The 27,406-nt window shown below is 44.7% G+C and overlaps 1 protein-coding gene across 2 annotated transcripts; it reads right to left on the reverse strand.

Moving 5' to 3' along the window:
* Positions 1 to 337: 337 nt before the first annotated feature.
* On the reverse strand, positions 338 to 26,421 carry CHRNA2 (cholinergic receptor nicotinic alpha 2 subunit). Of its 2 annotated transcripts, XM_064707159.1 has the most exons (7): positions 26,384 to 26,421; positions 20,907 to 20,969; positions 18,145 to 18,290; positions 12,305 to 12,349; positions 10,693 to 10,802; positions 5,246 to 6,314; positions 338 to 565 (listed from the first exon to the last, which is right to left on the reverse strand). In XM_064707159.1, exons 2-7 carry the CDS (start codon positions 20,950 to 20,952, stop codon positions 440 to 442), a joined length of 1,542 nt encoding a protein of 513 aa, XP_064563229.1. In that variant the 5' UTR covers positions 20,953 to 20,969; positions 26,384 to 26,421; the 3' UTR covers positions 338 to 439. The 2 variants fall into 2 exon arrangements, with proteins under 2 accessions (XP_064563229.1, XP_064563230.1); XM_064707160.1 differs by lacking the exons at positions 12,305 to 12,349; positions 18,145 to 18,290; positions 20,907 to 20,969; positions 26,384 to 26,421 and adding an exon at positions 12,028 to 12,058.
* Positions 26,422 to 27,406: the final 985 nt, after the last annotated feature.

Here is a 27,406-nt window from a genome sequence, read left to right on the forward strand (position 1 = left end):
CATCCCTGTCCCACGACCTCCTGGGGTGGTGGGATCACGGGATGATGGGATCATGGGATGGTGGGATCGTGTCCATGTCCCTTCTGCAGGGACCATCAGAACCCTCATCCCTGTCCCATGACCTCCTGGGATGGTGGGATCTCAGGATGATGGGATGGTGGGATCACAGGATGATGGGATCGTGTCCATGTCCCTTCTCCATGGACCACCCCACAGCATCTCCCACAACCCCCTGGGCTCCTGGGACCATGGGATCACGGCATGGTGGGATCACCTCCACCTCCCACACCACCCATGGTCACTTCCACCCCTTTTCTCCACCCTCCAAACCCCCACTGGAGATCTCCCACAGCTTCCATCCCACCACCAGCCTCCAGCAGGACACGACCACCACCATTCCCACCATTCCCACCATTCCCACCACCGTTCCTGGTCCACCCTAGATCATGCCGGCCAGGTAGGGCGGCAGGAAGAGCCCCACGGTGCCCAGCAGGCAGACCATGATGAAGATCCACAAGAAGATCCGGTCGATCACCATGGCCACGTACTTCCAGTCCTCCTTCACCTGCCGGGGAGGAGAACGGTGGTGGATCCCTCGGGAATCCCATCCCGAGGATCTCATGGGGTCTGGAGACCACCCAGAACTTCTTGGGAATCTCCTCGGGGTCAGGAGACCACCCAGAACTTCCTGGGAGTCTCCTCGTGGTGAGGAGACACCACAGTTCATGGAAAGTTCTGGAATTTTCTGAGGTGGGGGATGGAGATGGCCAGGGTAGGGTTGATCCCACCACGGGTTCTCCAAATCCACTTTGGGAGAAGTGGGAATGGGAAAGGTCAGGAGACCACCCAGAACTTCTTGGGAATCTCCTCGGGGTCAGGAGATCACCCAGAACTTCCTGGGAGTCTCCTCGTGGTGAGGAGACACCACAGTTCATGGAAAGTTCTGGAATTTTCTGAGGTGGGACATGGAGGTCTCCATCTTGGACCCGAGGTTCTCCACACCCACTTTGGGAAAAGCAGGAATGGGAAAGGTCAGGAGACCACCCAGAACTTCTTGGGAATCTCCTCGGGGTCAGGAGATCACCCAGAACTTCCTGGGAATCTCCTCGGGGTCAGGAGATCACCCAGAACTTCCTGGGAGTCTCCTCACGGTGAGGAGACTCCAGAGTTCATGGAAAGTTCTGGAATTTTCTGAGTTTTTCTTGTTGGAAAGTTCTGGAATTTTCTGAGGTGGGACATGGAGGTCTCCATCTTGGACCTGGGGTTCTCCAAATCTGCTCTGGGAAAAGCAGGAATGGGGACAAGGGTGGTGGGAGAGGTCAGGAGACCACCCAGAACTTCCTGGGAGTCTCCTCATGGTGAGGAGACACCACAATTCATGGAAAATTCCGGAATTTTCTGAGGTGGGACATGGAGGTCTCCATCTTGGACCTGAGGTTCTCCACACCCACTTTGGGAAAAGCAGGAATGGGAAAGGTCAGGAGACCACCCAGAACTTCTTGGGAATCTCCTCGGGGTCAGGAGATCACCCAGAACTTCCTGGGAATCTCCTCGGGGTCAGGAGACTCCATAGTTCATGGAAAGTTCTGGAATTTTTTGAGTTTTCTTGTTGGAAAATTCTGGAATTTTCTGAGGTGGAACATGGAGGTGTCCATCTTGGACCTGGGGTTCTCCAAATCTCCTTTGGGAAAAGCAGGAATGGGGTGGGAGAGGTCAGGAGACCACCCAGAACTTCCTGGGAGTCTCCTCGTGGTGAGGAGACACCACAGTTCATGGAAAGTTCTGGAATTTTCTGAGTTTTCTTGTTGGAAAGTTCTGGAATTTTCTGAGGTGGGACATGGAGGTCTCCATCTTGGACCTGGGGTTCTCCAAATCTGCTCTGGGAAAAGCAGGAATGGGGACAAGGGTGGTGGGAGAGGTCAGGAGATCACCCAGAACTTCTGGGAGTGTCCTCGTGGTGAGGAGACACCACAATTCATGGAAAGTTCTGGAATTTTCTGAGGTGGGACATGGAGGTCTCCATCTTGGACCTGGGGTTCTCCACACCCACTTTGGGAAAAGCAGGAATGGGAAAGGTCAGGAGACCACCCAGAACTTCTTGGGAATCTCCTCGTGGTGAGGAGACACCACAGTTCCTGGAAAATTCTGGAATTTTCTGAGTTTTTCTTGTTGGAAAATTCTGGAATTTTCTGAGGTGGAACAGGAACCTCATCCCTTCATGACCCCTGGAGGTTCATCAGATGATGATTGGGAAGGACAGGATCTGGGCATGGGTGGTGGACGGACATGAGGTGGATCACCAGAATTTGGGATTCCTCATGGTGATGGAGGGCACACAGTATATGGAATGTTGGAATCTTCGTGAGGTGGTGGGATGGAGATGGCTCGGTCAGGTTTCCCAACCCACAGGATCTCCCAAACCACCTTTGGGACCAGGGCATACGATTATGGAACGCCCCCCCAGCCCCCCCCCCCCCCCCCCCCCCCCCCCCCCCCCCCCCCCCCCCCCCCCCCCCCGCTGCCCAATGCGTAATCAACAAAAGAGATCAGAGACCATCCCAGGAGACTTCTTTGGGGAATTCTCCCCTCGGGGTCGGAGACACCCAGAACTTCTTGGGATCTCCTCGTGGTGAGGAGACTCCACAGTTCATGGAAAGTTCTGGAATTTTCTGAGGTGGGACATGGAGGTCCCCATTGGACTGAGGTTTCCCCCACACCCACTTTGGGAAAAGGGAATGTGGGAATGGTCAGGAGACCACCCAGAACTTCTGGGATCTCCTCGGGTCAGGAGACACCACAGTTCATGGAAAGTCGTTTCGTTGGGAAATTCTGGAATTTCTGAGGTGGGACATGGAGGTCTCCATCTTGGACCTGGGGTTCTCCACACCCACTTTGGGAAAAGCAGGATGGGAAAGGTCAGGAGACCACCCAGAACTTCTTTGGAGTGTCCTCGGTGAGGAGACTCCACAGTTCATGGAAAAGTAATATTCTGGAATTCTATTTCTGAGGTGGAACATGGAGGTCTCCATCTTGGACCTGGGTTCTCCACACCCACTTTGGGAAAAGCAGGAATGGGGAAGGTCAGGAGACACCCAGAACTTCCTGGGAATCTCCTCGTGGTGAGGAGACCCACAATTCATGGAAAGTGGAATTAGTTTCTGGAAGTTCGAATTTTCTGAGGTGGGACATGGAGGTCTCCATCTTGGACCTGAGGTTCTCCACACCCACTTTGGGAAAAGCAGGAAAGGGGTGGGAAAAGGTCAGGAGACACCCAGAACTTCCTGGAACTCTCCTCGTGGTGAGAGACCCCACAGTTCATGGAAAATTCTGGAATTTCTGAGGTGGAACATGGAGGTCTCCATCTTGGACCTGGGTTCTCCACACCCACTTTGGGAAAAGCAGGAATGGGGATAGGTCAGGAGACCACCCAGAACTTCACCTGGGAGTGTCCTTGTGGTGAGGAGACACCACAGTTCATGGAAAATTCTGGAATTTTCTGGTTTTTTCATGTTGGAAAATTCTGGAATTTTCTGAGGTGGGACATGGAGGTTCCATCTTGGACCTGGGGTTCTCCAAACCTACTTGGGAAAAGCAGGAATGGGAAGGTTGGAGAGGTAGACACCCAGAACTTCTTGGGAGTCTCCTCGGGTGAGGAGACACACATCAGAATATTTCATGGGAAAATTCTGGAATTTTCTGAGGTGGGACATGGAGGTCTCCACCTTGGACCTTGGGGTTCTCCACAACTTTGGGAAAAGCAGGAATGGGGGTGTGGAGAGGTCAGGAGACACCCAGAACTTCCTGGGATGTCTTGTGGTGAGGAGACACCACATTCATGGAAAGTTCTGGAATTTTCTGAGGTGGGACATGGAGGTCTCCACTTGGACCTGAAGTTCTCCACACCACTTTGGGAAAAGCAGGAATGGGAAAGGTCAGGAGATCACCCAGAACTTCTGGGAGTCTCCTCGTGGTGAGGAGACCCACAAGTTCATGAAAGTTCTGGAATTTTTTGAGTTTTTCTTGTTGGAAAATTCTGGAATTTTCTGAGGTGGACATGGAGGTCTCCATCTTGGGCTTGAGGTTCTCCACATCGCCTTTGGGAAAAGCAGGAATGGAGGGTGTGGAAAGGTCAGGAGATCACCCAGAACTTCTGGGAGTGTCCTTGTGGTGAGGAGACACCACAGTTCATGGAAAAGTTCTGGAATTTTCTGAGGTGGAGACATGGAGGTCTCGATCTTGGACCTGGGTTCTCCAATCGCTTTGGGAAAAGGGAATGGGAGAAGGTCAGGAGACACCCAGAACTTCCTGGGAGTGTCCTCGGGTAGGAGATCACCCAGAATTCTGGAAAGTGTCTGTTTTGTGAGTATATTTCTATGGAAATTCTGGAATTTTCTGAGGTGGAACATGGAGGTCTCCATCTTGGACCTGGGGTTCTCCACACCCACTTTGGGAAAAGCGGGAATGTCCCTGGAGGTGGGAGATGGATCATGGATCTTCTCCATGGGTTTGGGTTCTTGGGAGCCAACCATGGATCCCAGAACTTCCCATTCCAGTTTTGGGACCTCCAGCCCCACCCACACATCCCAGAACTTCCCAAATTTTGGATCTCCATCCCAATCTCAATGGATTCTCCAGAACTTCCTCTGCTCCAAATTTTGGATCTTCCCTGTCCCCATTCCATTGATCTCCCCAGACTTCCATTTTGGATCCCCATACCCAACTCATGGATCCACAGATCTCCTTCCCAAATTTGAGATCTCCATCCCATCCCAAAGATCCAGCCAGATCTCCCAATCTTTGGCATCTCCAGCCCAAACATCCCAGGATTTGGATCTTCTCAATCCCAGATTTTGGACTCCATCACTTCAATCCACCAATCTCCCAAATGATTCACCCAATTCCATTTTGGATCTCCACCCACCCTTCATCCCAGACTTCCCAATTTTTGGGATCTCCATCCCATCTTCTCAAATTTTGGATCTCACCAGAACTCACAATGGATCTCCATAACTTCCCAAATCTTTGGATCTCCATCCCAATCCATTGAATCCCAGAACTTCCCAATTTTGACATCTCCCACCCCTGGTCCCTCCAACTTCAATTTTGGTCTCATCCAGCTCCCAATTCACCACACCCAGAACTTCCCAAATTTTGGATATCCTTCCCCAATTCTCATCATTCTCCCCAAATTTTGGATCTCCATCCCAGATCTTCCCAAATTTTGGATCTCCATCCCAGCACTCACGGAGGAGTCGGCGTCCTCGGCCCGCAGGTGCTCGGCGATGTACTGCACCCCCTCCAGAGCCTTCATCATCCTCGGCGACAGCGCCCGAGCGCGCCCCGAGCCTTCCTCCTTCCCCTCCTCCTCCTCCTCCTCCTTGTCCTTGTCCTTCCCCTTGGACCCCGCTCCCGCCGATTCCTTCCCGCAGCAGAATTTGGTTTTTTTCGGTTCCTCCGTGCGGTGGCTTGGGTAGGCCTTCTCCTCTTCTTCCTCTTCTTCTTCTTCCTCTTCTTCCTCCTCCCACTTGTCGTCCACGTCGGTCTCCAGCCAGCACCGCGACGCGCTCAGCCCCGCCCCGGGGCGGCCATCTTGTCCCCGCGTCCCCTCCTGCGGTGGCCTCTTCATGGAGAGCCACCGGGGCACCAGGCCCAGGAAGAAGCTCCTGACCCACGGGGGCATGGCGTGCGTGCTGGGCGAGCGGTGGTGCACGTTGAGCACGAAGACGGTGATGATGATGGAGAGCGTGACGAAGATCATGGTGAAGAGCAGGTACTCGCCGATGAGCGGGATGACCAGCGAGGTGGACGGGATGATCTCGGTGATGAGCAGCAGGAAGACGGTGAGGGACAGCAGCACCGAGATGCACAGCGTGATCTTCTCGCCGCAGTCCGAGGGCAGGTAGAAGACCAGCACGGTGAGGCAGGAGATGAGCAGGCACGGGATGATGAGGTTGATGGTGTAGAAGAGCGGCAGGCGGCGGATGACGAAGTAGAAGGTGATGTCCGGGTAGATCTCGGTGCAGCAGTCGTACTTCTTGGAGTTGTAGGTGCCCACGGCGTTGATGATGGCCCACTCGCCGCTCTCCCAGTAGTCCTTGAGGTCCACCTGGTGGTCCATGTTCTCCAGGTCGATCTTGGCCTTGTCGTAGGTCCACGAGCCGAACTTCATCTTGCAGCTCTGCTGGTCGAAGGGGAAGAAGGTGACGTCGATGCTGCAGGAGCTCTTGTAGATGGCCGGCGGCACCCAGGTCACCGTGCCGTCCCACGACAGGTGGGCCTTGGTCATGTGGGTCACCGCGAACTCGCCGTCGGCGCTGGAAAACACGGAATGGGATTGGGATGGGGTTGGGATGGACCTTGGGATGGGGATGGGGATGGGATGGTCACGAATGGGATTGGGATGGACTTTGGGATGGTCAGGAACAGTCAGGAATGGGGTTGGGAAGAACTTCGGTTGGAGAATGGATGAAGGTGGGATGAAGATGGGGTGGGGCAGGAGATCAGGTGGGCCTTGGTCATGTGCGTCACCGCGAACTCACCGTCCACACTGGAAAACACGGAATGGTCAGGTGTTGTCAGGAATGGGGTTGGGATGGACCTTGGGATGATCCTTGGCTGAAGAAGGGATGAAGGTGGGATGGGATAATGGGGCAGGAGATCGGGTGGGCCTTGGTCATGTGGGTCACCGCGAACTCGCCGTCGGCGCTGGAAAACACGGAATGGGATTGGGATAGGGTTGGGATGGACCTTGGGATGGACCTTGGGATGGGATGGGACAGGAGATCAGGTGGGCCTTGGTCATGTGGGTCACCGCGAACTCGCCGTCCGCGCTGGAAAACACGGAATGGGGTTGGGATGGGGTTGGGGTTGGGATGGGGTTGGGATGGTCAGGAATGGGGTTGGGGTGGACCTTGGGATGATCCTTGGTTGGAGAAGGGATGAAGGTGGGATGGGATAATGGGGCAGGAGATCAGGTGGGCCTTGGTCATGTGGGTCACCGCGAACTCGCCATCCACGCTGGAAAACTGGGAATGGGATTGGGGTGGAATTGGGATGGGATTGGGATGGTCAGGAATGGTATTGGGATGGGCTTGACATGGTCAGGAATGGGGTTGGGATGGTCAGGAATGGGGTTGGGATGGACCTTGGGATGATCCTTGGCTGGAGAAGGGATGAACATGGGACGGGATGGGGTGATGGGACAATGAGATGGGACAGGAGAACAGGTGGGCCTGGGTCATGGTGGAATGGTCAGGGATGGGCTTGGGATGGTCAGGAATGGGGTTGGGATGGACCTTGGGATGCGCCTTGGTTGGAGAAGGGATGAAGGTGGGATGGGATGGGGCAGGAGATCGGGTGGGCCTTGGTCATGTGGGTCACCGCGAACTCGCCGTCCGCGCTGGAAAACACGGAATGGGGTTGGGATGGGATTGGGATGGGGTTGGGATGGGGTTGGGATGGTTGGGATGGGGTTGGGATGGACCTTGGGATGGACCTTGGGATGGACCTTGGGATGGGGTGGGGCAGGAGATCAGGAGGGCCTTGGTCATGTGGGTCACCGCGAACTCGCCATCCATGCTGGAAAACACAGAATGGTCAGGTGTCATCAGGAATGGGGTTGGGATGGTCAGGATGGTCGGGAATGGGTTGGAATAAACGTTGGATGGCCTTGGTTGGAGAAGGGATGAAGGTGGGATGGATGGGGCAGGAGAACAGGTGGGCTTGGTCATGTGCGCCACCGCGAACTCGCCGTCGCGCTGGAAAAACGGAATGGGGTTGGGATGGGGTTGGGATGGGGTTGGGAATGGGACTTGGGATGGTGAGGATGGTGGGATGGTCTGGAATGGGACTTGGGATGGACTTTGGGATGAAGGTGGCAGGAAGTCAGGATGGGCTTGGTCATGAGCTTCCGCGATCGCGTCCGAGAATGATAACGGTGGGGTGAGATGGGGATTGGGGCAGGATCAGGATGGGCTTGGCATGGACCTTGAATGACGTGTTGGATGGAAAGATGGGAATGGAGGTTGGGTGGTGGGTTGGGATGGGACGTTGGGATGGGATTGGGGTATGGACATTGGGAATGGGGTTGGGATGGGTTGGGATGGACCTTGGATGGGACTGGGATGAAGTGGATGGGGCAGGAGATCAGGTGGGCCTTGGTCATGTGCGTCACTGCGAACTCGCCGTCCGCGCTGGAAAACAGGGAAAGTAGGGTCATGGAATGGGGTATGGGAATGGGGTTGGGATGGCAGATTGTCGGGAATGGGATTGGGATGGCGTTGGGATGGATCCTTGTTGGAGATGGGATGACATGGGGATGGATTGGGATGGATGGGAAGTGGGATGGGACAGGAGATCAGAGGGCCTTGGTCATGGTGGGATGTCAGCGACTGGGCTTGATGGAAACAGGAATGGGGTTGGGGTGGATTGGGATGACCTTGTGGAGAGGATGAGGTGGGATGGGGCAGGAGATCGGGTGGGCCTTGGTCATGTGGGTCACCGCGAACTCGCCGTCCGCGCTGGAAAACACGGAATGGGGTTGGGGTGGGGTTGGGATGGTCAGGAATGGTCAGGAATGGACTTTGGGATGGTCAGGAATGGGGTTGGGATGGTGAATGTTGGGATAAACCTTGGGATGATCTTGGTTGGAGAAGGGATGAAATGGGACGGATGGGATTGATGGGCATGTGGGATGGGATGGGAAGGGGCTGGGATGGATGGGATGGTCAGGAGAAGTGGGCCTTGGTCAGGAATGTGCGGTCCACCTTGGAAAACCCATGGTGAAGAGGATTGAGGTGGAGCCGGGAAATAGGTGGTTGGATGGGCATAAGTGCGTGGTCTGGAATGGGGTTGGGATGAGTTGGTTGGAGAAGGCAGAATGAGGTGGTGGATGGGTGGGAGATCAGGAAGGGCTTGGTATTGTCACGGGAACTGATCATGGCTGGAAACGAGAACAGGGAATTGGGATGGGAAATGGATGGTCAGGAGAACTGGTTGGGATGGCTTGTGGATGGTCAGGAACGTGCATGGATGGTCAGGAAGGCTTGGTTGGAGACTAATGGATGGATGACTGGGATGGGATGGGAGGAGATCAGGTGGGCCTTGGTCATGTGGTCACCGCGAACCTCGCCGTCCGCGCTGGAAAACACGGAATGGGGTTGGGGATGGGTTGGGATGGACAGATGTGGGATGGACCTTGGGATGGGATAATGGGACAGGAGATCAGGTGGGCCTTGGTCATGTGCGTCACCCGAACTCGCCGTCCCGCTGGAAAACACGGAATGGAGATTGGGTGGGGGCGGGATTGGGATGGTGGATTGGTCAGGAATGGGGATGACTTGGTATGGACTTGGGATGGACCTTGGTAAAGGAATGGGAGAATGGTGGGTATGGGTATGAATGGGTAAAAGGATGGGATTGGGATGGTGGGATGGCGAATGTGGAAATGGGATGGGATGGTCAGGAATGGGATTGGGATGGGGTTGGGATGGGGTTGGATGGTCAGGAAGGGTTTGGGGTGGACATTGGGTTGGGCTGGATAATGAAATGGCTATGGGATGGGTCATGGCAATGGGATGGATAGGAAACTTGGGTATGAACCATGGTGGATCAATGTTGGGATGAGCTTGGAGAATTGGGATGGAGAGGAATGGGATAATGGGGCAGGAGATCAGGTGGGCCTTGGTCACGTGGGTCACTGCGAACTCGCCATCCGTGCTGAAAACATGGATATGGTAGGTGGGTGTCAGGAATTGGGGTATGGGTGGATAGAACTGGAGAATGGCCTTGGGATGGACCTTGGGATGGATAAGTGGGCAGGAGATCAGGTGGGCTTGGTCATGTGGTCACCAGAACTCGCCGATCCATGCTGGAAAACACAGAATGGGTTGGGTGGGGTTGGGACAGGTTGGGATGGGGTTGGATGGCGGGGATGGGATAGGGATGGACTTTGGGATGGATTGGGATGGAAGGGATGAGTAGGAATGGGATGGGATGGATAATGGGATGATGCTGCTGGAGAATGGGATGAATGGTGGGATGGGATATAATGGGGCAGGAGATGGTGGGCCTTGGTATGTGGACGCGATGGATGGTCAGATGGTACAGGAATGGGATTGGGATGGGGTTGGGATGGTTGGAATGGACCTTGGATGGGTAATGGGGATGGAGAAAGGTGGGCCCTTGGATGCATGATGGTTGTGATCTGTGGAACCTGTCCATCCATAGCCTGGAAAACTGGAAAGGGATAATGGGATGGGGTTGGGATGGGATTGGATGGTCATAATGGGATTGGATGGGACTGGGATGAAGCTATGGAATTGATAAAGGGATGAAGGTGGGATGGGATGGGATGGGATGGAGATGGGATGGATGGGATGGGATGGATGCGATAGGATGGAGGATCACGGGATGGGATCGGGATGGGATGGGATGGGATGGGATGGGATGGGATGGGATCATAGGATGGGATCAGGGATGGATGGGATGGGATGGGATGGGATGGACGGGGATGGGATGGGATGGGATGGGATGGGATGGGATCGGCATGGATGGATGGGATGGGATGGGATGGACTGGATGGATGGGATGGATGGGATGGATGGGATGGGATGTGATTGGATAATGGGATGTGAAGGCATTTTGTGAATTCCCGGCCATCCCAGAATTCCCGGCGCCGGCCCTGTCGCTCACTTGTTGTAGAGGACGAGGTCGGGGATCCAGATCATCTCGGAGGGCACGCGGATGGAGGTGACGTTGTCGTACTCGGCCGGGTCCCAGCGCAGCTTGTAATCGCTCCACTCCTGTGGGGCACGCGGGGACGTGGGGCACACCCGTGGGGCACATCCATGGGGCACACCCGTGGGGATGATCCATGGGGCACACCCGTGGGGCACACCCGTGGGGCACACCCGTGGGCACACCCGTGGGGCACACCCGTGGGGATGATCCATGGGGCACACCCGTGGGCACACCCGTGGGGCACATCCATGGGAATGATCCGTGGGGATGATCATGGGGATGATCCATGGGCACACCCGTGGGGATGATCCATGGGGCACACCCGTGGGCACACCCATGGGGCACATCCATGGGGATGATCCGTGGGGCACACCCGTGGGGCACATCCGTGGGGCACATCCATGGGGATGATCCATGGGGCACATCCGTGGGGATGATCCGTGGGGCACACCCGTGGGGCACATCCATGGGGATGATCCATGGGGATGATCCATGGGGCACACCCATGGGGCACATCCATGGGGCACATCCATGGGGCACACCCGTGGGGATGATCCATGGGGCACATCCATGGGGATGATCCATGGGGCACACCCGTGGGGCACACCCGTGGGGCACATCCATGGGGCACATCCATGGGGCACATCCATGGGCACACCCGTGGGGCACATCCATGGGGCACATCCATGGGGCACATCCATGGGGATGATCCATGGGGCACACCCGTGGGGATGATCCATGGGGCACACCCGTGGGGCACATCCCCCATTCCCAAATCCCATTTCCAAATCCCATTCCCAAATCCCAAATCCCAATCCCAATCCCAAGTCCCTCTCTCAAATCCCGCTCCCAAATCCCACTCCCGAATCCCAGTTCCACTCCCAGATCCCATTCCCAAATCCTATTTCCAAATCCCACAGCCAAATTCCATTCCAAATCCTAATCCCAAATCCCATTCCCGGTTTGGAACCACCTCAGAGCTGCTATGGCCAAACATTGGTGGTCGTCATTTGGTTCTCCAAATCCCAAATCCCAAATCCCAAATCCCAATCCCAATCCCAAATCCCAAATCCCCAAATCCCAATCCCAAATCCCAAATCCCAATCCCACTCCCAAATCCCAAATCCCAAACCCCAAATCCCAATGCCAAATCCCAAATCCCAATGCCAAATCCCAAATCCCAATCCCAAATCCCCAAATGCCAAATCCCAATGCCAAATGCCAAATCCCAATCCCAAATCCCAAATCCCAAATCCCAATCCCAAATCCCCAATCCCATTCCCTCACCTGTTTCAGCCAGACGTTGGTGGTCATCATCTGGTTCTCCAAATCCCAAACCCCAAATCCCAATCCCAATCCCAAATCCCAAATCCCAAATCCCAAATCCCAAATCCCAATCCCAAATCCCAAATCCCGTACCTGTTTCAGCCAGACGTTGGTGGTCATCATCTGGTTCTCCAAACCCCAAATCCCAAATCCCAAATCCAAACCCCAAATCCCAAATCCCAAATCCCAATCCCAAACCCAAATCCCAATCCCAAATCCCAAATCCCAAATCCCGTACCTGTTTCAGCCAGACGTTGGTGGTCATCATCTGGTTCTTCTCATCCTGTGGTGGGAACGAGGGATGAGCCGCGAGATCCCGAGGGATTTAGGGACGGCCCCAAAATTCCCAAAATTCCCAACATTCCGGGGGGTACCAAAAATCCAGGAAATCCCAAAGTTCCCAGAATTACAGGAAATCCCAAAATTCCCGAGGATCCCAAAATCCTCAAAATTACAGGAAATCCCAAAACCCCAGGGAATCCCAAACTTCCCAATATTCCAGGAAATCCCAAAATGCCCGGCCCCCATCAGGATCGGCTCTTTGGGATGTTTTTGGGATTTTTGGGCACTAGAGGGCGGCAGAGAGTTGGTTTTGGGATGTGGGATATTGGATAGGGGATATGGGATGTGGGATATGGGATATGGGATATGGGATATGGGATATGGGATATGGGATATGGGATATGGGATGTGGGATGTGGGATATGGGATAGGGGATATGGGATATGGGATGTGGGATATGGGATAGGGGGATATGGGATAGGGGATATGGGATAGGGGATATGGGATGTGGGATGTGGGATAGGGGATATGGGATATGGGATGTGGGATATGGGATATGGGATGTGGGATGTGGGATGTGGGATATGGGATAGGGGGATATGGGATATGGGATGTGGGATATGGGATAGGGGGATATGGGATAGGGGATATGGGATAGGGGATATGGGATGTGGGATGTGGGATATGGGATGTGGGATATGGGATGTGGGATGTGGGATATGGGATGTGGGATAGGGGGATATGGGATATGGGAACATGGGATATGGGATGTGGGATAGGGGATATGGGATATGGGATAGGGGATGTGGGATATGGGATGTGGGATATGGGATATGGGATATGGGATATGGGATATGGGATGTGGGATGTGGGATGTGGGATATGGGATAGGGGGATATAGGGATGGTGGATAAAGGGGTAAATTAACAGAAGAATATGGGATAGGGGGATATGGGATAGAGGGATATGGGATAGAGGGATATGGGATAGAAGGATATGGGATAGGGGGATATGGGATAGGGGGATAAAGGGATATGGGATAGAGGGATAAAAGGATATGGGATAGGGGGATAAAGGGATGTGGGATATGGGATATAGGGATGGAGGATAGGGGGATAAAGGGATGTGGGATAGGGGGATAAAAGGATATGGGATAGAGGGATAAAGGGATATGGGATAGGGGATAAAGGGATATGGGATAGGGGGGATAAAGGGATATGGGATGGAGGATAGGGGGATAAAGGGATATGGGATATGGGATATAGGGATGTGGGATAGAGGGATAAAGGGATATGGGATAGAGGGATAAAAGGATATAGAATAGGGGGATAAAGGGATATGGGATATGGGATATAGGGATATGGGATAGGGGGATAAAGGGATATCGGGATAACGGGTTACATGGATAATGGACATAGGAATGGGGGATACAGGGATATGGGATGGGGGATATAGGGATGTGGGATATAGGATATAGGGATGGAGGATAGGGGGATAAAGGGATATTGGGATAATGGGTTACATGGATAATGGACATAGGAATGGGGGATACAGGGATATGGGATAGCGGGATAAAAGGATATGGGATATGGGAGGGATAAAGGGATAGAGGGACATGGGCTAGAAGGACATAAGGATATTGGGATAACGGGATAAATGGATAGTGGATATAGGGATGGGGGATATGGGATAAAAGGATAAAGGGATATGGGATGGGGGCTGTAGGGATGGGAATCATGGCTGAAGAATTCCAGGAATTACGACCCCAGAATCCCGGGAATTCCAACCCCAGAATCCTGGGAATTTTAACCACAGAATTGTGGAATTTCAACCATAATTTCCTGGGCATTCCAACCCCAGAATTCCTGAAATTTTTCCTCCAGAATCCCAGGAATTCCAACCCCAGAAACCCAGATTTTTGGCCCTGGAATCCTAGAAATTTGGGAATTCCAACCCCAGAATCCTGGGAATTCCAACCCCAGAATCCCAGAACTTTTTCCTCCAGAATCCCAGGAATTCCAGCCCCAGAACCCCAGGAATTCCAACCCCAGAATCCCGAGAATTTTAACCACAGAATTGTGGGAATTTCAACCACAATATCCCAGGAATTCCAGCCCCAGAATCCCAGGAATTCCAACCCCAGAATCCCAGGAATTCCAACCCCAAAATCCCAGGAATTCCAACCCCAGAATCCCAGAACTTTTTCCTTCAGAATCCCAGGAATTCCAACCCCAGAATCCCAGGAATTTTGGCCCTGGAATCCCAGAAATTCCAACCCCAGAATCCCAGGAATTTTAACCACAGAATTTTGGGAATTTCAACCACAATATCCTGGGAATTCCAACCCCCGAACCCCAGGAATTCCAACCCCAGAATCCCGAGAATTTCAGCTGAGGAATCCTGGAAATTTCGCCCCGTGGAATCACAGGAATTACAGATGCAGAATCCCGGGAATCATGACTATGCAATTCCAGGAATTAGTGCTGCGCAATCATGGGAATTAGGGCTGTGGAATCCTGGGAATTTTTGACCCTGGCATCCCAGGAATTTTGACCACGGAATCCCAGGAATTCCAACCCCAGAATCCTGGGAATTTTAACCACAGAATTGTGGGAATTTCAACCATAATGTCCTGGGCATTCCAACCCCAGAATTCCTGAAATTTTTCCTCCAGAATCCCAGGAATTCCAACCCCAGAAACCCAGATTTTTGGCCCTGGAACCCAGAAATTCCAGCCCCAGAATCCCAGGAATTCCAACCACAGAATCCCAGACTTTTTGGCTCTGGAATCCTGGGAATTCCAACCCCAGAAACCTGGGAATTTTAACCACAGAATTTTGGGAATTCCAACCCCAGAATCCCGGGAATTCCAACCCCAGAATCCCAGGAATCAGAATTCCAGTACCCCGGGAATTCCAACCCCAGATTCCCGGGAATTCCAACCCCAGAATCCTGGGAATTTTCCACTCCAGAATTCCATTAAGTCCAACCACAGAATCCCAGAAATTTTTGCTGCGGAATCCCAGGAATTTGGGCCCAGATTCCCAGGAATTCCAACCGCAGAATTTTTGGCCCTGGAATCCCAGGAATTCCAACCCCAGAATCCCAGAACTTTTTCCTCCAGAATCCCAGGAATTCCAGCCCCAGAACCCCAGGAATTCCAACCCCAGAATCCCAGGAATTCCAGCCTCAGAATCCAGGGAATTCCAACCCTAGAATCCTGGGAATTTTTACCACAGAAATTTGGGAATTTCAACCACAATATCCCGGGAATTCCAATCCCAGAACCCCAGAAATTCCAACCCAAATCCCAGGATTTCCAACAATTCCAACCCCAGAAACCTGGGAATTTTAACCACAGAATTGTGGGAATTTCAACCACAATATCCCAGGAATTCCAACCAAAATCCCAGAAATTCCAACCCCAGAAACCCAGACTTTTTGGCCCTGGAATCCAGGAATTCCAACCCCAGAACCCCAGGAATTTTTCCTCCAGAATCCCGGGAATTCCAGCCCCAGAATCCCGGGAATTCCAACCCCAGAATCCCAGAAATTTTTCCTCCAGAATCCCAGAAATTTTGGCCCTGGAATCCCAGGAATTCCAAACCCGAACCCAGGAATTCCAAGCCCAGAATCCAGAAATTTTTCCTCCAGAACCCCAGAATCCCAACCCCAGAATCCCGGGAATCCAACCCCAGAATCCCGGGAATTCCAGCCCCAGAATCCCGGGAATTTCCAGCCCAGATTCCCGGGAATTCCAACCCAGAATCCTGGGAATTCCAGCCCAGAATCCCAGAATTTTTTTCTCCATAACCCCAGGAATTCCAACCCCAGAATCCGGGAATTCCAACCCCAATATCCTGGGAATTCCAACCCCAGAATCCCAGAAATTTTTCCTCCAGATTCCCGGGAATTCCAACCCCGAACCCCAGGAATTCCAACCCCAGAATCCCGGAATTCCAACCCCAGAATCCTGGGAATTTCAACCACAATATCCTGGGAATTTCCACCCAGAATCCCAAAAATTTTTCCTCCAGAATCCGGAATTCCAGCCCAGAATCCGAGGAATTCCAACCCCAGAATCCCAGGAATTCCAGCCCAGAATCCAGGAATTTCGATCACAGAATCCCAGGAATTCCAACCCCAGAATCCTGGAATTTTAACCACAGAAATTTGGGAGTTCCCACCCCAGAATCCCGGGAATTCCAACCCTCAAACCCCAGAAATTCCAACCCCAGAATCCCAGAAATTTTGGCCACAGAATCCAGAGAATTTTCCACTCCACAATCCCATTAAGTCCAACCACAGAATCCCAGAATTTTTTCCTCCAGAACCCCAGCAATTCCAAGCCCAGAATCCCAGGAATTCCAACCTCAGAACCCCGGAATTCTAACCCCAGAATCCCGGGAATTTCAATCCCAGAACCCCAGAAATTTTTCCTCCAGATTCCCGGGAATTCCAACCCCAGAATCCCGGGAATTTTAACCACAGAATTGTGGGAATTTCCAGCCCCAGATTCCCGGGAATTCCAACCCCAGAATCCCAGAACTTTTTCCTCCAGAACCCAGGAATTCCAGCCCCAGAATCCCGGGTATTTTAACCACAGAATTATGGGAATTTCAACCGCAATATCCCAGGAATTCCAGCCCCAGATTCCCGGGAATTCCAACCCTCAAACCCCAGAAATTCCAACACAGAACCCAGAAATTCCAACCCCAGATCCCGGGAATTCCAGCCCCAGAATCCAGGAATTTCGATCACAGAATCCCAGGAATTCCAACCCAGAATCGCAGAAATTTTTCCTCCAGAACCACAGGAATTCCAACCCCAGAATCCCGGGAATTCCACCCCAGAATCCCAGGAATTCCAACCCCAGAATCCCAGGAATTCCAGCCCCAGAATCCGGGAATTCCAACCCCAGAACCCCAGAAATTCCACCACAGAACCCCAGGAATTCCAACCCCAGAATCCGGGAATTCCAGCCCAGAATCCCAGGAATGAGAATTCCAGAATCCTGGGAATTTTAACCACAGAATTGTGGGAATTTCAACCACAATATCCTGGGAATTTCAACCCCGAACCCCAGGAATTCCAACCCAGAATCCCAGGAATTTTTCCTCCAGATTCCCGGGAATTCCAGCCCAGATTCCCGGGAATTCCAACCCCAGAAACCCAGGAATCACAACCCCAGAATCCCGGGAATTCCAGCCCAGAATCCCAGGAATTCCAACCCCAGAATCCTGGGAATTTTAACCACAGAATCCCAGGAATTCCAACCCCAGATTCCGGGAATTCCAGCCAGAATCCCATAAATTCCAACCCCAGAATCCCGGGAATTCCAACCCCAGAATCCTGGGAATTTTCCACTCCACAATCCATTAAGTCCAACCACAGAATCCAGAAATTTTTGCTGTGAAATCCAGGAATTTGGGCCCAGATTCCCAGGAATTCCAACCTCAGAAACCCAGACATCTTGGCCCTGGAATCCCAGAAATTCCAACCACAGAATCCTGGGAATTCCAGCCCCAGAATCCCAGGAATTCCAACCCCAGAATTCCAGAAATTTTTCCTCCAGAATCCCAGAAATTTTCCTCCAGAATCCCAGAAATTTTGGCCCTAAAATCCCAGGAATTCCAACCAAAGAATCCCAGAAATTTTTCCTCCAGAATCCCAGGAATTCCAAGCCCAGAATCCCGGGAATTCCAACCCCAGAATCCCGGGATTTTTTTCTCCAGAATCCCAGGAATTCCAGCCCAGAATCCCGGGAATTCCATCCCAGATTCCCAGAACCCTCACCACGTCGATGAGCTGGGCGATGGAGAGGCCGAAGCGCACGATGACGACGTCGGAGGTGTTGGGGACGGGCCGGGACCAGCGGTTGTAGGCGGAGAAAAGGCGCTTGAAGAGCCGATCCTCGGCGTGGCTGCGCCGCTGGCACCGCCCTGGGCACCCCGGAAACGGCCCAGGGTTAGCCCAGAGATAGCCCGGAATTATCCCAGAATTAGCCCAGAAATATCCCAGAATTATCCCGGAATTATCCCAGAAATATTCCAAAATTATTCAGAAATTATTCAGTAATTATTGCAGAAATATTCCAGAATTATTCCAGAAATATCCCAGAATTATTCAGAAATTAGTCCAGAATTATCCCAGAATTATCCCAGAATTATGCAGGAATTATTCAGAAATTATTCCAGAAATATTCCAGAATTATGCAGAAATTATCCCAGAATTATTCAGAAATTATTTCAGAAATATTCCAAAAATATTCCAGAATTATGCCAGAATTATCCCAGAATTATGCAGGAATTATTCAGAAATTATCTCAGAATTATCCCAGAATTATCCCAGAATTATCCCAGAATTATACAGAAATTATTCCAGAATTATCCCAGAATTATCCCAGAATTATCCCAGAATTATCCCAGAATTATCCCAGAATTATCCCAGGATTATGCAGGAATTATGCAGGAATTATCCCAGAATTATCCCAGAATTATCCCAGAATTATCCCAGAATTATCCCAGAATTATCCCAGAATTATCCCAGAATTATGCAGGAATTATTCAGAAATTATCAGAATTATTCCAGAATTATTACAGAATTATCCCAGAATTATCCCAGAATTATCCCAGGATTATCCCAGAATTAGCCCAAAATTATCCCAGAATTATCCCAGAACTATCCCAGAATTATGCCAGAAATACTCCAGAATTATCCCAGAATTATGCAGGAATTATCCCAGGATTATCAGCAGAATTATCCAGATCAGAATTATCCCAGAATTATGCAGGAATTATTCAGAAATTATTTCAGAAATTATTCAGAAATATTCCAGAATTATCCCAGAATTATCCCAGAATTATTCAGGAATTATCCCAGAATTATCCCAGAATTATCCCAGAATTATTCCAGAATTATCCCAGAATTATCCCAGAATTTAAAATCCAGAATTATCCCAGAATTATCAGAATTATTTCAGAAATATCCCAGAATTATCCAGGAATTGCCAGATTATCCAGAATTTATTCCAGAATTAGCTTCAGGAATTATTTCCAGAATTATATCCAGAAATACCAGATTATCCAGAATATATTCCAGAATTACCCAGAATTATTCAGAAATTGTTCAGAAATATTCCAGAATTATCCAGAATTATCCAGAATTATCCCAGAATTAATCCAGAAATATCCCACAAATATTCCAGAAATATCCCAGAATTATGCAGGAATTATTCAGAAATTATTTCAGAAATATTCCAGAATTATTCCAGAATTATCCCAGAATTATGCAGAAATTATCCCAGAATTATTCAGGAATTATTTCCAGAATTATCCCAGAATTATTCCAGAAATATTCCAGAATTACTCCAAAATTATCCCAGAATTATCCCAGAATTAGCCAGAATTATCCCAGAATATCCAGAATTATCCCAGAATTATGCAGAAATTATGTCAGAAATTATTCAGGAATCATTTCAGAAATATTCCAAATTATTCAGAAATATTCAGTAATTACTGCAGAATATTCCAGGATTATCAGAATGAATCGATTTATTCAGAATTCCAGAATTACCCAGAAATATTCCAGAATTATCCCAGAATTATCAGAATTATTCAGAAATATCCCAGAAATATCCCAGAAATATCCCAGAATTATCCCAGAATTATCCAGGAATTATCCCAGAATTATCCCGGAATTATCCCAGAATTATCCCAGAATTATCCCAGAATTATGCAGGAATTATTCAGAAATTATTCAGAAATTATTCAGTAATTATTGCAGAAATATTCCAGAATTATCCAGGGAATTTATCCCGAAATTATCCAGAATTATCCAGGAATATCCCGGGAATTTATCAGAATTATGGGAATTATCATTTGGAATTATTCAGTTGGAATTTTCAGGATTATCAGATTTGCAGGAATTTATGCAGAGGGATTTTTTGGGGAATTTTTTGAGGAATTTTGGGGGAATTTTTGGGAATTTTTGGGGAATTTTTTGGGAATTTTTTGGAATTTTTGGGATTTTTTGGGGAATTTTTTGGGAATTTTCTGGGAATTTTTGGGGGAAATTTTTGGCGGAATTTTTGGGAATTTTTGGGAATTTTTTGGAATTTTTGGGGGAATTTTTGGAATTTTTTGGGAATTTTTGGAATTTTTGGGAATTTTTGGGGAATTTTTGGGGAATTTTTTGGGAATTTTTTGGGATTTTTGGGGAAATTTTTGGGGAATTTTTTGGAATTCTTTGGGAATTTTGGGGGGGATTTTTTTGGAATTTTTTGGGAAACTTTGGGGAATTTTGGGGGAATTTTTTGGGAAATTTTTGAGGCAATTTTGGCGGATTTTTTTGGGAATTTTGGGAAATTTTTTTGGATTTTTCTGGGAATTTTGGGGGATTTTTTTGGGAATTTTTGGGGAATTTTTGTGGGAATTTTTGGGAATTTTTTGGGGAATTTTTTTGGGAATTTTTGGGAATTTTTTGGGGAATTTTTTGGGATTTTTTTGGGAATTTTTGGGAATTTTTGGGAATTTTGGGAATTCTGTTCAGTTTCTCACCCGGCTGCAGCAGCAGCAGCAAAACCCAAAGGGAGAAAAATCCCATGGAGAGACCGGGAAACCCTGCGGGGATAATTAATAATTAATAATTAATAATTAATAATTAATAATTAATAATTAATAATTAATAATTCATAGTTATAGTTAATACTTAATAGTTATATTAATAATTAATAATAGTAATAATAGTAATAATGAAATAATAGAAATAATAATTAATAATTAATAATAATTAGTAAATAGTAAATAATCATTAATTCATGCATTAATTAAGGTCATGCAATTAGGGAGGGAAAATTCCCATGGAAAGACCGGGAAATCCAGCTGGAAATAATTGGTAATTAATAATCAATTAATTAATAATTTATAATTAATAATAATTAATACGTAATGATAAATAATCCATATTTAATAGTTAGTAGTTAATAACTAATAATTAATAATAGTAATAATAGCTAACAATTGATAATAATTAGTAAATAGTAAATAATCATTAATTCATGCATTAAGATTATGCAATTATAATCAATAACTAATAACTAATAACTAATAATTAATAATAGTAATAATAAACAATAATTAATAATAATTAGTAAATAATCAATAGTAAATAATCGATAATTAATAATTTATAATTAATAATAATTAATGCTTAGTGATAAATAATTCATATTTAATAGTTAGTAGTTAATAATTAATAGTTAATAATAGTAATATTAACTAAAAATTGATTATAATTAGTAAAAAGTAAATAATCATTAATTCATGCATTAAGATTATGCAATGATAATTAATAATTAATAACTAATAATTAATACTTAATAATAGTAATAATAAACAATAGTTAAAAATAATTAGTAAATAATAAATAGTAAATAATCATTAATTCATGCATTAATTAAGCATTAATTAAGGTCATGCAAATAGGGAGGGAAAATTCCCATTCAGAGGCCGGAAAATCCTGCTGGGAATGATTGATAATTAAGAATCAATAATTAATAATAAAAAATAAAAAATAATAATGAATAATAGTAAGAATAAATAATAATTAATATTAATTAGTAAATAGTAAATAGTAAATTATCATTAATTCATGCATTAATTAAGCATTAATTAAGGTTATGCAATTAGGGAAGGAAAATTCCCATGGAGAGGCCGGGAAATCCAGCTGGGAATGATTCATTAATAATCACTAATTAATAATTACTAATTAATAATAAAAATAAATAAATAAATCATTAATTAAGCATTAATTAAGGTTCTGTAATAAGAGAAGGAAAATTCCCATGGAGAGGCCGGGAAATCCGGCTGGGAATAATTATTAATAATTAATAATAAAAAATAATTAAATCATTTATTAATTAGCATTAATTAAGGTTCTGTAATTAGAGAAGGAAAATTCCCATGCAGAGGCTGGGAAATCCTGCTGGGAATGATTAATTAATAATTAATAATAAAAAATAATTAAATCATTTATTAATTAGCATTAATTAAGGTTCTGTAATTAGAGAAGGAAAATTCCCATGGACACATAGGGAAATCCGGCTGAGAATGATTCATTAATTAATAATTACTAATTAATAATAAAAAATAAATAAATCATGTATTAATTAGCATTAATTAAGGTTCTGTAATTAGAGAAGGAGAATTGCCATGGAGAGGCCGGGAGATCCGGCTGTGAAGGATTCATTAATAATTAATGAAGGTTATGTAATTAATGACGGTTATGTAATTAAAGAATGGACAATTATATTGGGAAGGATTCATTAATAATCAATGAAGGTTATGTAATTAATGACGGTTATGTAATTAAAGAATGGCCAATTACATAACGGGTGCTGAGTCATGGAAGAATTCATTTATTCATAATTAATTAATTAATTTTCTATATTAAATATATGGGGAATAATAACTAAATAAATAAAAGAGAAAGATAATCAAAATTAATTAATTAATTAATTAATTATATTTGAAATAAAGACGTTAAAATGAATAATTATTAATAACTTAATGAATTAATTTAATGTACAGTAATAATTAATCTAATCTATTAAATACATTAATAATGAATATATTAATAACTAATAATTAATTAATAACTAATTAATTTAATGGATCATAAATGAATAGAGCAATAATGAATCTGTCAATAATGAATATTAGTGATTAATTAATGAATTAATTTAATGTACAATAAATAAATAAATAAATTATAATCTAATCTATTAAATACATAAATAAATATTGGTAATAATGAAGATAATCTATTAAATACATTAATAATGAATATATTAATAACTAATTAATTAATAACTAATTAATTTAATGGATCATAAATTAATACAGCAATGGTGAATCTGTCAATAATGAATATTAGTAATTATAAATAATTAATTTAATGTATAATAAAAAAATAAATATGGTAATAATGAATCAAATCTATTAAATCCATTAATAATGAAAATATTAATAACTAATAATAAATTAATAACTAATAATGAATAAATTTAATGGATTATAGATGAATACAGCAATAATGAACCTGTCAATAATGAATATTAGTGATTAATTAATGAATTAATTGAATGTACAATAAATAAATAAATATGGTAATAATGAATCCAATCTATTAAATGCATTATTAATGAATATATTATAATTAATGATAAATAATGAAATAAATTTAATGTAATAGAAATAAATACAGAAATAATGGATCTGGTAATCATAGTTATTAATAATTAATTAATTAATAATTAACTTAATGTATGAAGTATAATTACTTATATAAATACAATGTTAATAAATATGGTAATAATTAGTTCAATGTATTAAATATATTAATAATTAATTAATATATTAGGAATAAATAAAATACAAATTGATTAATTCAATTTATTTAAAAGCACAAAATTGATGAATTTAACCAGTTATGAAAAGAATATAATAATTAATATAAATTATACATATTAATATATATTTTATATATATTTATTACTTAATATTTATTTATATATGTAGATATAAATATATATTTATATATTATAATATTTATTTATTAATATATATTAATATATACATTATATATATTAATATATATTTAAAATATATTTAATAAATATTTAATATATATTTTACATATATATTATATATTATACATAATAATATATATTTATAAAATTAATATATGTTAATATATATAAATAAATATATTATAGTTTATATAGAAATTATTAATTTATTAAAATAAATACCTTAATAAGGAATTTATAAAGGATTTTTTCATAGTTTTATAAATTATTTTTTGGGGATTTTTTGGGATTTTTTGGGATTTTTGGGGGATTTTTGGGGGATTTTTTGGGAATTTTGGGGGATTTTTTGGGGATTTTTTGGGATTTTTTTTGGATTTTTTGGGATTTCTTTGGGATTTTTTGAGGGATTTTTTTGGGATTTTTTTGGATTTTTCCAGGATTTTTATTGGGATTTTTTTTTTATTTTTTTGGGGGGGGGGTTTTGGGGATTTTTTGGGATTTTTTGGGGGATTTTTGAGGATTTTTTTGGGGATTTTTTGGGGGGATTTTTTTGGGGATTTTTGGGGGATTTTTTGAGATTTTTGGTGGATTTTTTGGGATTATTACAGTATTTTTCCAGGATTTTTTGGGGGATTTTTTGGGGATTTTTCTGGGATTTTTTTGGGATTTTTTGGGATTTATCCAGGATTTTTATTGGGATTTTTTGGGATTTTTCTGGGATTTTTTTGGGATTTTTTAGGGATTTTAATTTTTAGGATTTTTAAGGAATTTTTCTGGGATTTTTTCCAGGTTTTTTCCTGGATTTTGGGGGATTTTCCTGGATTTTTGGGGGATTTTTTGGAGATTTTTCTCTGAATTTTAGAGATTTTTTAGGTTTTTTTCCCTGAGATTTTTAAATTTTTTTTTTTGGAAACTTTTTTATTTTTCCCTGATTTTTTAGGGTTTTTTCCAGGATTTTTCCTGGATTTTTGTAGAGTTTTTCCCGGATTTTTCCCAGATTTTTGAGGGGATTTTTTATTCCCCGGATTTTTTATTTTCCCGGTTTTTAAAGGATTTTTCCTGGATTTTTCCCCGGATTTTCCCGGATTTTTTTTTCATTTTTGGGGAATTAATTTTTTTATTTTTCCCGGATTTTTCCTGATTTTTCCTCATTTTCCCCATTTTATTAATGATTTTTCCCCGGATTTTTTTTTTTTTTTTTTTTATTTTTAGGACACTTTTTTTTTTATTTTTCCCGGATTTTTCTCGGATTTTTTGTTATTTATGGGGTATTTATTTTTTATTTTTCCCGGATTTTTCTGGGATATTTCCCGGATTTTTTTATTTTTTTTTCCCAGATTTTTCCTGGTTTTTTCCCTCTTTTTTCCCGAGATTTTCCCCGGTTTTTTAAGGATTTTTCCTGGATTTTTGCCCGGATTTATTTTTTATTTTTTCCTGATTTTGTTCCTGGATTTTTTTTTTTTTGGGGGGGTAAATTTTTAATTTATTTTTCCCGGATTTTTCCTGATTCTTTTCCTGAATTATTTTTATTTTTGAGGGACATTTTATTTTATTTTTCCCAGATTTTTCCCGGATTTTTTTTTTTGAGCTACTTATTTTTTCCAAGATTTTTCCCGGATTCTTTTTTATTTTTGAGCTACTTATTTTCTGATTTTCCCGGGTTTTTTCCCCATTTTTCCAAGATTTTTCCAGGAATTTTTTTTTTTTTTTAGGGGGAATTTTTTTTATTTATCTTTCCCCAATTTTTCCTGGGTTTTTGAGCTACTTATTTTCTGATTTTCCCTGGTTTTTTTCCCATTTTTCCAAGATTTTTCCCGGATTTTTTTTTTTTTTTGAGCTACTTATTTTCTGATTTTCCCCAGATTTTTCCTGGTTTTTTCCCCATTTTTCCAAGATTTTTCCAGGAATATTTTTTTTTTTTTAGGGGGAATTTTTTTTATTTATCTTTCCCCAATTTTTCCTGGGTTTTTTTGCGGATTTTTCTTTTTTTCCAAGATTTTTCCCGGAATTTTTTTTTATTTTTTTAGGGGGAATTTTTTTTATTTTTCCAAGATTTTTCCCGGATTTTTTTTTTTTTTTGAGCTACTTATTTTCTGATTTTCCCTGGTTTTTTTCCACATTTTTCCAAGATTTTTCCCGGATTTTTTTTTTTAGGGGGAATTTTTTTATTGATTTTTTAGGGGAATTTTTTTTATTTTTCCCAGATTTTTCCCGGATTTTTTTTTTTTTGAGCAACTTATTTTCTGATTTTCCCGGGTTTTTTCCCCATTTTTCCAAGATTTTTCTCGGATTTTTTTTTTTGGGGGGGAATTTTTTTTATTTATCTTTCCCCAATTTTTCCTGGGTTTTTTTGCTTATTTTTTTTTTTTTTTTGCGGATTTTTCTTTTATTTTTGGGGACTAAAATCGCGATTTTGGCGCGAAAAACCCGCGGGAATTTCCTTACCTGGGAGAGGGAGAAATTCCCGAGCGCGGGCAGAGCGGAGTGGGAAAGGGGCGGGGCTTAGAGGGGGCGGGGCTTGGAGAAAGGGGCGGATCTTAGGGCGGGGCTTAGAGGAAGGGGCGTGCCGTGGGGCGGGGCTTAGAAGGGGCGGGGCTTGGAGAAGGGGCGTGTCTTAAGGCGGGGCTTATGTCAGTAGCTGTGTTTAAAAGGAGCGGGGCTCAGTGCAGGGGCGTGGCTTGGGCAAGGGGCGTGGCTTAGAGAAGGGGCGGGGCCTGGGGGAAGCGGGGAATTGAGGGGAGGGCGGGGGAGAGGAATTTTGGGGGTTTTGAGGAAAAAAAATGGGAATTTTGGGGATATTTGGGAAAAAATAGAAGGTTTTTAATTGGGGGAAAATTGGATTTTAGGGAAAAAACAGGAATTTTGGGGGTTTTGGGGGAAAAAAGGGTTTTTTAAGGGAATTTTGGGGATATTTGGGAACGGGGTTTTGAGGAAAAAAATGGGAATTTTGGGGATATTTGGGAAAAAATAGAAGGTTTTTAATTGGGGGAAAATTGGATTTTAGGGAAAAACCAGGAATTTTGGGGGTTTTGGGGGAAAAAAGGGATTTTTAAGGGAATTTTGGGGATATTTGGGAACGGGGAGAGGGAAAAGGGGCGAAGAAAATTGGGGGTTGGGATTGGGGATTTTTGGGTTTTTTTTGTATTTTGGGATTTTTGGGGTTTTTTGGTGTTTGGGGTTTGGGATCTTTGGAATTTTGGGGGTTTGGGATTTGGGGTTTTTGGGGATTTTAGGTTTTGGGGGATTTGGGGTTTAGAGTTTTTGGGATTTGGGGGATTTTTGGGATTTGTAGGATTTGAGGTTTGGGATTTTGGGATTTAGAGGATTTGGGAGTTGGGATTTGAGATTTTTGGCATTTTTGCATTTGGGATTTTGGGGTTTTGGGGGATTTGGGGGATTTTTGGGGATTTGAGAATTAGGGATTTTTGGGGGATGTTGTGATTTTTGATATTTTTGGGATTTGGGTTT

This window comes from Zonotrichia leucophrys, chromosome 3 (assembly GCF_028769735.1).
Source record: "Zonotrichia leucophrys gambelii isolate GWCS_2022_RI chromosome 3, RI_Zleu_2.0, whole genome shotgun sequence".
NCBI classification, from domain to species: domain Eukaryota; kingdom Metazoa; phylum Chordata; class Aves; order Passeriformes; family Passerellidae; genus Zonotrichia; species Zonotrichia leucophrys.

What these genes read in the sequence shown, in the direction of transcription:
- CHRNA2 (XM_064707159.1), bottom strand. Translation starts at nt 20,952, where the DNA reads ATGGGATTTTTCTCCCTTTGGGTTTTGCTGCTGCTGCTGCAGCCGG. An exon ending in TCGCCCAGCTCATCGACGTG is followed by an intron (nt 12,350 to 18,144) that starts GTGAGGGTTCTG and finishes TTCCCACCACAG; the next exon opens with GATGAGAAGAACCAGATGAT. An exon ending in CCAACGTCTGGCTGAAACAG is followed by an intron (nt 10,803 to 12,304) that starts GTACGGGATTTG and finishes CGTGCCCCACAG; the next exon opens with GAGTGGAGCGATTACAAGCT.